Source organism: Penaeus vannamei, chromosome 38 (assembly GCF_042767895.1).
Source record: "Penaeus vannamei isolate JL-2024 chromosome 38, ASM4276789v1, whole genome shotgun sequence".
Taxonomy (NCBI): domain Eukaryota; kingdom Metazoa; phylum Arthropoda; class Malacostraca; order Decapoda; family Penaeidae; genus Penaeus; species Penaeus vannamei.
In genome coordinates, this window is record NC_091586.1 from 314,653 (window position 1) to 324,652 (window position 10,000).

General features: G+C 45.9%; 1 protein-coding gene across 1 annotated transcript in view; it reads left to right on the forward strand.

Moving 5' to 3' along the window:
* LOC138859743 (uncharacterized protein DDB_G0291143-like) overlaps nucleotides 1-10,000 on the forward strand; it is a 40,874-nt gene that overhangs the window by 12,917 nt on the left and 17,957 nt on the right. The window contains exon 2 of the mRNA XM_070115795.1: nucleotides 1,646-2,030. Coding sequence (XP_069971896.1) covers nucleotides 1,646-2,030 — 385 coding nt within the window. The remainder of the gene's footprint in view (nucleotides 1-1,645; nucleotides 2,031-10,000) is intronic.

A 10,000-nucleotide genomic window follows, 5' to 3' on the forward strand; every position in this document is an offset into this window, starting at 1 on the left:
GTAATTATAAGAGTGATGATGATGATAATGATAATATACAAAATAATAAGAGCGATGATGAGGATAATGATAATATGCAAAATGATAACGTGTGATGATGATGATAATGATGATATACGAAATGATAAGTGAAGATGATGATAATGATGATATACAAAATAATAAGAGCGATAATGATGATAATGATAATATACAAAATAATAAGAGCGATGAGGATGATAATGATAATATACAAAATAATAAGAGCGATAATGATGATAATGATGATATACAAAATGATAAGAGTGGTAATGATGATAATTATGAACAAAATAACCGTCGGTGATAATGATGATTATGATTAATGATTAGAATAATAACAGTGGCAGCAGCTGGGAAATAGATCGTGTAATAACAACAATAAATAATAAGAACAATGATTAAAAACAAATAACCGAAGAATCGAAGTACAAGCCACAAGGTCGTGATTCGTATCCCGTGACGTGGGAGGGGGCGGGGGGCTTCCGTGGCTCTCGAAGACCGATTGTTGATTCAGCGGCCGGGTGTGGGTGGGCGCCCATGGCACTCGCGGGTCGGGGGCGTGGCTTCGCACTCTCGGGTTTGTTATTATTGTTGTTATCATCATCATCATCATCATCATGTTTTTGTTCTTGTTATTGTTATATATATATTTTTTTAGTATGAGGTTGTTGTGTTTTTGACTGCATCTTTGTTTTTTTGTGCATGTTTTTTGTTCATGTTTTTTTTTTTAATCTGCATTGTTAAAAAAAAAATTATATGGGTTTAGATTTTTAAAATGTCACGTACATGATGGCGATGAGATGAATGTAAACAGACATGGGGAACATGGGATGGCATAGAAGGAGAATATTGCGAACAAGCAGAGAGGAACGAAGAGTAAAAAATGAGTGATGATAACAGTAATGAGATTGTGAAACAGAGAAAAATGGAATAGTAGTAGACTAAGAACACAAAAGTGAGAGGAGAGAAGAAGGAATGTACGAAAGTGAGGTTGAAGAATAGAGGAAGTAGTAGTAGTAGTAGAAGAAGAAGAAGAAGAAGAACAACAACAACAACAACAACAACAACAACAACAACAACAACAACAACAACAACAACAACAACAACAACAACAACAACAACAACAACAACAACTGTGGATTGAAAAGAAATAGAAAAAAATGGGAGTGAGAAAGAAAGAAATGGAAGAGAAGGAAGGGCAAATTAACAAGACCGAAGTGACATAGGAGAAAAAGAGTGGGATAGAATAAGCCAAGATTACGAAGAACAACAGAAACAAGGACAAGAACGAGAACGAGAAATTAAACAAGGACAGGAACAAGATCATAGACAAGGACAAGAACAAGAACTTAAACAAGACAAAATTGAGAAACAAGAACGAGAACTTAAATAAGAGCAGGAACGAGAAGGAAAAATTGAACAAGAACAAAAACTAAAACAAGGACAAGAACCAGAACTTGAACAAGAACAAGCAAAAGAACGTGAACTTGAACAAGGACAAAAGCAAAGTAGGAACACTTAAACAAGAACATGAACATGAACGAGAACCTAAAGAAGAAAAGAGAACAATAATTTTAACAAGAACTTAAACAAGGACAGTAACATGAACGAACATTTTAACAAGGACAAGAACAAGACTTAAACAAGGACAAGAACAAGAACTTAAGGACAAGAACAAGAACTTAAACAAGGACAAGAACATGAACGAACATTTTAACAAGGACAAGAACATGAACGAACATTTTAACAAGGACAAGAACGAGAACTTAAACAAGGACAAGAACAAGAACTTAAACAAGGACAGGAATAAGAACTTAAATAAGGACAGGAACATGAACGAACATTTTAACAAGAACAAGAACGAGAACAGCAGTTTTAACAAGGACAAAAACGAGAACGAACATTTTAACAAGAACAAGAACAAGAACAAGCGTCTTAACAAGAACGAGAACAAGAGTCTTAACAAGGACAAGAACAAGCGTCTTGACAAGGACAGGAACGAGAGCGAGGCGAGTGGAAGAGGAGGCGCGGGTCCGAGGGGGAAGCGGCCCCGCGCGACCCGCCAGGTGGTTCGCCTTCAGGGACGGCGTTCCGCTCCGCCTCACACACGGCACCGCTTTTTTGTCTTCTCCCCTTTTTTCTTCTTCTTCTTCTTTTTTTCTTCGAAGGGTTGGTCATCCGCATTCTTCCTATTATTGTTGTTATCGTCTTCTTCTTTCTCTCTCTCTCTCTCTTAGGGGTTGTTTCTTCTGGGTCTCGTCTTGTTGCTGGGTTTTGGGGTTTGGGGTTTGGGGTTTGGGGTTTCTGGTCGTGCGGTGGTGGGGTTCGGGAGGTGTGGTTGGGGGGAGGGGGGTGTTCTCGGAGTTTGGCGCCTTCTTCTTTCCTCTTGTTTTTCTTCCTCTACCTTCTCTTCCTCCTCCTCTCCCTCCCCTTCCTTCTCCTCCTCATCGCCATCTCCCTCTCTTCCTTTCCTTTCTTTCCTCAACCTATTAGAACTATTATTGAAAATATCTCTCCCCTTAATCTTCCCATTTATCACCATCTCGTCCTTTCCCTCTTTTTGCATTTTTACCTTCCTCTCTCTTCATTTTCTTGCGCTTCTAATCGTCTTGAGTGCTTTTAATTTATTCACTCTCGTCCACATTATCCTTCACTTTCTCCACCTCTCGCGCGTTTCCTCGTTCTTTTTATTGTTTATTTTTATTTTTTTTTATTGTTTATTTCCTCGTTCGTTTATCTTAATCATCTTATTATTGCTTGCGTCCTTTTTCCTTTATTTAATGGGGGGGGGGGCATTTTTTTCCGCGCTGCAGTTCTGTTTTCCATTAATTTCTCCTTTTTTAATATTGTTTTGGTGTTTGTTTGTTTGTTTTTGTTTTAAGTCGTGGTGTTTGGTTTGGTTAATATGGATGTTTACTTGTTTGTCATTCACGGGATTGTGTAATTGATTTATTTCATTGCACATTTGTTTGGCAGAATTTCTTTTCTGTGGTTATTATGTTTTTTTTTCTTTTTTCTTTCTTCTTTTATCCGGTTAATCTCATTATTGTAACTTCGACATTGTCTGTCTCGATGATTGGCCGGCTTTCTTTTGTATAATTTGTTTCAGTTTGATGATTTTGTTTAGATTTTGTTTTTCTTTTTCTTTTTTCTTTCAGTCTTTCGTCTTTCATATCCTCTTTTGTTTTCTCTTTTGTCTCTGGATCTTTTCTTCTCCGCTTCTTTTTTCTTTTTCTTCCTCTTTTCGTCTTTCGCGCTTCGTCTCCTCCCGCCCGCCCGCCCGCCCGTGGTCGCGCCCGTGTCCGCCCGGGGTTTTAATGGTCTTTAATCTGTTTATTGTCGTGTCCGGCGGAGGTGCGGCCGCGACAACCTGTTCCAGCTGGCCACTCCCCCACCCCCCACCACCACCACCCCCCCGGCCGAGGTCATCCCGTTACTGGGTCAGGGTGTCGAGGTCGCAACCCAACGCGGGTTACGGTTTCCTTCGGATGTTTTGGGGGGCGGGGGTGGGGGGGATTTTAGTTTTTTTTCGATTTAAGGGGGATTGGGGGGTGGGGGATTTTTGGGGGGTTCTGTTTTTTAAGGGGGGGATGGGGGGTTCTGTTTTTAAGGGGGGATGGCGGAGATTTTGGGGGGGGGTTCTTTTTTAAGGGGGGGGGTGAAGGGGGATTTTTTTTTTTCTTAAAAAAGGGAGATGGGGGGGGACTTTTGGAATTGTTTTAGAGAAGAAACTTCAAGGGGGGATTTTTTTTTTTTAAAAGGGGAGATGGGGGACTTGTTTAAGGGGGAAACTTCCCCAAGGGGGTGCGAGGTGGAAGAGAAGATGGAATAAGTGTGGTTAAAAAGATGGGGTGCTGATTTTTTGGGGGGTTGGGGGGGGGGCTGTAGAATGGGGGATAAAAAGGGAGTACGGAAGTGTTTTTTTTTGGGGGGGGGGAGGGAGATGAGAGGGAGTACGGAAGTGGAGTACAGAATTGGGGGGGGGGGGGGGTTCTGGGTTTAGGGCGGAGAGATTAGGGGAAGGGAAGGGGGGGAAGGGGGAAGGGTGCGAAGGCGAGATAGGGTGGAAAGGATAGCGGGGTGGCGGGGTCGAGCGAGGAATGCTGCTTGGGGGAGGCGCGGAGGTGTCGAAAGCGAGGCCTGTCGGAATGGCAAAGGTGTCACGTGATTCGCTTGCAAGGGAGAGAGAGGGAGAGGGAGAGAGGGACAGAGAGAGGGAGAGGGGGAGAGATGGAGAGAGGGAGAGGGGGAGGGAGAGAGGGAGAGGGGGAGAGGGGAGTAGAAGGAGAGAAGGGAGAGAGGGGAGAGATGGAGAGAGGGAGAGGGGGGGAAGATGGAGAGAGAGGGAGAGGGGGAGAGACGAATGGAAGAGAGGGAGAGGGGGAGAGATGGAGAGAGGGAGAGGGGGAGAGATGGGAGAGAGGGAGAGGGAGAGGGAGAGGGAGAGGGAGAGGGAGAGGGAGGAGAGGGGGAGAGAGGGGGAGAGAGGAGAGGAGAGGGAGAGGGGAGGGAGAGAGGGGGAGGGGAGAGGGGGAGAGGGGGAGGAGAGGGGGAGAGAGGAGAGAGAGGGAGAGAGGGAGAGGGAGAGGGAGAGAGGGAGAGGAGAGAGGGAGGGAGAGAGGGAAAAAGGGAAAGGGAGAGGAAGAGAGGGAGAGAGAGAGGGAGAGGGAGAGGGAGAGGGAGAGGGGGAGAGAGAGAGAGAGAGAGAGAGAGAGAGAGAGAGAGAGAGAGAGGGAGAGAGGGAGAGGGAGAGAGGAGAGGGAGAGAGAGGGAGAGAGAGAGAGAGAGAGAGAGAGAGAGAGAGAGAGAGAGAGAGAGAGAGAGAGAGAGAGAGGGAGAGGGAGAGGGAGGGAGGGAGAGGGAGAGAGAGGGAGAGGATGAGAATGGGGATGAGAGGTGCGCCGGGTTTTCTCTCTTCTTCTTCTTCTTTTTTGTTTGTTTTTTACTAATTCTGTTTTTTCTTCTTCTTCTTCTTCTTAATCTTCCTTTTCTTCTTCATCATCATCATCATCTTTTACTTCTTATTCTTGTCTTCCTCCCCTTTCTTCTACTTGGTCCTTGTTTCTTTTACCTAGATAAATTGGGTGAAGTGGACGCGGACATGGGAAAATGGAGATAATGGTGTAAGAAGAGAAGGCGGCGAAATGCAAGAGAGGAGAGGAGAGGGAAGGAGTGGCAGAAATGGAGGCAGATGCGAAATGAGGAAAGACGGAGAGAGGGGGAGAGGGAGGGAAGGAGGGAGGGAGGGAGAGGGATAAGGAGAGAGGGAGGGAGAGGGATAAGGAGAGAGGGAGGGAGGAGGGAGAGGGAGGGAAGGGAGGGAGGGAGGGAGGGAGGGAGGAAGGGAGAGGGAGAGAGGAAGGGAGTGGAAGAGAGAGAGAGAGAGAGAGACAAAGACAAAGACAAAGACAGACAGACAGACAGACAGACGGACAGAGACAGACAGCCAGAGAGAGAGGGAGAGAGAAAATGGAGGAGCTTGGAAGCAGATGGGGATGCAAAATGAACAAAAGCCAAAAGAATTGGGAGATGAAGAGAAGAAAGCTATTGAAGTTGACGATGATGATAATGATATGGCGATGGAAATGGCAATCCCATAAATTTGATAAAAGTTGATATTAAATGATCCTCAGGTGTGTCACTAAGGGCTTTGGTGGTAATGATAGGTAAAAAGGATTTAAAGAATGATATGAAATGTAAACAATAATGACGAGTGTGACAGCAGGACGAGCCACGGGACTGGGCTGAACAGACGGGAGTACGACGAACGATGTGGGTCAGACAGACATCCGAAAAACGCGCAGCCTTGCATGGTCAACCCGGCAACCGGAAGAAGGAAGGGATGTCAGATGACTCGATCTCCCCCCCTCTCCCCTCTTCCCCCTCTCCTCCTCTCCCCCTCCCTTGGTCATTTAGGGAGCTCGTGGGATTCACGTGGTCGTTGCAAAATTCGCGCTCCCCCCCCCCTTCCTCCTCCTCCCCCTCGCCCTCTCCCTCCACACTTACTTCTTCGTCTTCCTCTCCCTCCCCCTCCCTTCTTCCGTCTCCACTTCCCCGCCGCTTCCTCTTCTTCTTCTTCCGCCGATCTTCCTTCTTCGTCTCCTTATCCTTACGAACTTCTCTCTTTCTCCTCCAGGTCGCGATTCTTCCCTTCACCATCCCTTTCTTTATCTTTTTATCTTCCCCTGCCATCTCCTTTTTCTCCATCCCCTCTTCCTTTTGTCTTCTTTTTTCTTCCTCTCATTCTCCTTCTTCCTCTTTCTCCTCTTCCTCCTCCCTCTCCTACTTCTCCTCCTCCTCCTCCTCTTTCTACTTCTCCTCCTTCTACTTCTCCTCCTCTTTCTACTTCTCCTCCTCCTCCTCCTCCTTCTCCTCCTCCTCCTCCTTAGAAATATCTCCCTCACTCTCTTTTTATTTATTTGTTTATTTATTTATCTCGGTCTCGTTTTTTGCCAGTTTGTTTCCATTCTGATTTTAAGGCCGTTCTTAACCGGTTTCGCTGTTTTCGTAATCATCTTCATCTTTATCAATCTACTTATAATACTTCTTCGCCTTTTTCTCCTCCACCTCCCCCCCTTTTTTCCATCCTCTGCCCCTCATCTAAATCCTCATTCCCTCTCTCCCTAACCCCGCCCGCCCGCCCGTCCTCCCCCTCTACCCCCGCTACCACCCGCCCGTTCCCCCCTCTACCCCCGCCCACCGCGCCCGTCACCCCCCTCTACCCCCGCCCACCCGCCCGTCCGCCGGTCCGCGCCCACGCAGTACCGTCATGCATGGGTGGAGGGTGTCCTTGGGGGGACGAATAAGTTCTATTCCTGTTTGTGTTCGGGGTTGTTCAATGCTTGTTTGCCTCGCTTGTTCCTCTCTTTTGTTTTGTTTGTTTTCTTTCGCGCTTTCTAGGTATTGCCAGCTTTGTCTTTGTTTCGGTTGTTGCTCTTTTTTCTCGATTTTTGTTTATTTATTTATTTTATTTTATTTATTTATTTTTTTTTTTTTGGTTTTTGTCTTTTGATGTGCCATTTTGTGTTTATGAATGCTGTATGTGTGTGTGTGTATGTCTTTTTGTCCCATGTTTCTCTGTACATGTATGTATAAATGCGTGTGTATGTATCTGTCTGTTGGTCTGTCTGCCTATCAAGTAATAAGTATTTGCATATATTTGTTTTTTGTTGATTTTCCAGTCGCATCCTGGTTGTCTCCCATTTCCTTAGAGAATGCAAAGGGTGTTATGCAATGGAAAGCTGGGGGTGTCCCTCTTCACCCCCTGGTCTTCCCTTTCTTCTAGTCTGCGAGAAGATGGAGAGATGTAGGGGGGGGAGGGAGAGGGAGAGAGATAGAGTTATATATATATATATATATATATATATATATATATATATATATATATATATAGAGAGAGAGAGAGAGAGAGAGAGAGAGAGAGAGAGAGAGAGAGAGAGAGAGAGAGATGAGAGAGAGATGAGAGAGAGATGAGAGAGAGATGAGAGAGAGAGAGAGAGAGAGAGAGAGAGGGGGAGAAGGGGGGGAGTGTTTTAGTCTAGGCAGACAGACCAAATAACAGGGAGAAGATATAATCGCAAGAGTATGAAAATACAAAAAATAGGAGGTGAGACGAAAAACTAAATTAAAAGATGTATAAAGGGATTTCAGAGAAAAGAAGAAGAAAAGGGAAAAGGGGTCAGAAAAATTAATGAAAATGGAATAAGAGGCTAAAAACGAAAGACCGGAGACGCGAGAACAGGAAGGAAGGGGGAGAGGGGAGGGGGAGAGAGGACGCAATTCGGATGTCCAAATCTCTCCTTCAATACATCCCCCTCCCTCCCCCTCCTCGCCCCCCCCCCCCCATTTTCGTGAGGTCAGTGGGGCGTCTTTGCATAATTTGGGTTTGGAAATTGCCTTGAGATTTAAAGGAAAAAAAAAAAAGAAAGGAGGAAGTGGGGTGGGGGTGGGGGGATGGGGTGGATGGGGGTGGGGTGGGAAGAAGCTAGAAAGTGTTGAAAGTGTGTAGATGTGTATTTTGGGCTCTTCGTTCGAACTAGAGCGGTTAGCAAAGGCACCGACGGACGAATGTGTCGAATTCACGGTAAGGAGAGCAGTTTTTTTTCCCGTAGAATGTTACTTACTTATCCCTGTCTATCTATTTATCTATCTATGTATCTGTCTGTCTGTCTGTCTGTCTGTCTGTCTGTCTGTCTGTCTGTCTATATGTCTCACTGTCATTGTATGTATGTATATATACTGGTATAGGAATATTACAACAGTGATATGTTTGCTCATGTTGGTAAGTTAATAAATAATTATTTAGCTTTTTTTTTTTAATCATAAATTGGCCCAGAATGATCCATAAGATCTAGACAGCGGAAACGAACACCAGAACTAACAAGAGCAGACGGGCGTGGGCGTGGGCGCGGGCGGGGATGGGCGGAGGTGGTGGGCGCGTTTCGTCACCGCGGGCCAGGAAGTGCATAGGGGCGATTTTGAAGGCTTTTTAAAGGACCAGCTGTGGGGAGGTTGGCTTTGTTTTCTTCCTTTTCTTTTCTGGTTCGTCTGAGGGGCTGGTTCCTCTTCGGGTGGTTCTCCTGTTCCTCGTTATCGTCGTCTGCCTTGCCTTCTCCGCTTCTCTTTCGCCTAGCTCCTCTATTCGCTGTTGTTGTTTGTTTATTGTTATTGTTGTTGTTGCTTTTGTTATTGTTTTTTTTTTTATTAATGATAGCATTTATTATTGTTTTTGTCGTCATTCGTCAACTTCTTCTCCTCTCTTTCCAATTCTTTTTCTTCTCTTCCTACTACTTCTCCCTTATCTCCAAGTCATCATCTTCATCTTTTTACCTTTTGATTATCATCATCATCGTCATCATCATCAAGATCATTATCATCACAACCATCATCATCATGATCATCATCTTCATCCATCATTACCACTATTATCAATAATTAACCACCATCTCTTACGGTTTTATATAATTCTCTCTCTCTCTCTGTCTCTCTCTCTTTCTCTCTCTCTCTCTCTCTCTCTCTCTCTCTCTCTCTCTCTCTCTCTCTCTCTCTCTCTCTCTCTCTTTTTCTCTCTCTCTCACTCTCTCTCTCTCTCTCTCTCTCTCTCACTCTCTCTCTCTCTCTCTCTCTCTCTCTCACTCTCTCTCTCTCTCTCACTGTTTCTCTCTCTCTCTCTCTTTGACTCTCTCCTCTCTCCCTCCCTCCCTCCCTCCCTCCCCCTCCCTCCTCCCTCCCTCCCTCCCTCCCTCCCCTCCCTCCCTCCTCCCTCTCTCTCTCTCTCTCTCTCTCTCTCTCTCTCTCTCTCTCTCTCTCTCTCTCTCTCTCTCTCTCTCTCTCTCTCTCTCTCTCTTTCTCTCTCTCTCTCGCTGTCCTTTTTACCGTTCATATCTCGTCCGCATGCCTCTCTCCCCGCCTTTTTGTGTCTGGGCCGAGGGGAGTGGGGTGGGGTGGGGGAGGGGGGGAGGGCATAGAGACAGACGGGTGAACTTGGCGGCTGAATGGAGGAAACCGCCGTACTTCTATGTGTATTTTTTATGTGTACGGAAGGGGTTTAGGAAGCGCGGGGATGTGGGGGGGGTAGGAGGATAAAAGGAGAGAGGCAGGAGGGGGCGGGAGGGGAGAGTGGGTTTGGCGAGGCAAGGTCAGGCTGTGATCTATTCATCTTCCGGCTGGGGTGTGACCTCGCTTTGACCTTGATGACCTTTGGTCTCTTTCTCTCTTCTCTTGGTCTCTTTCTCATTCGTTCGTTCTCTTCTCTTGGTCTCTTTCTAATTCGTTATTTCTCTCTCTCTCTCTCTCTCTCTCTCTCTCTCTCTCTCTCTCTCTCTCTCTCTCTCTCTCTCTCTCTCTCTCTCTCTCTCTCTCTTTCTCTCTCTCACTCTCTCTCTCTCTCTCTCTCTCTCTCTCTCTCCCTCTTACCGCGCAGCGTTAAGGTGCTGGTCTAGCAATCTTGCGGACCTGCGTTCAATCCCACGCCCGGCTA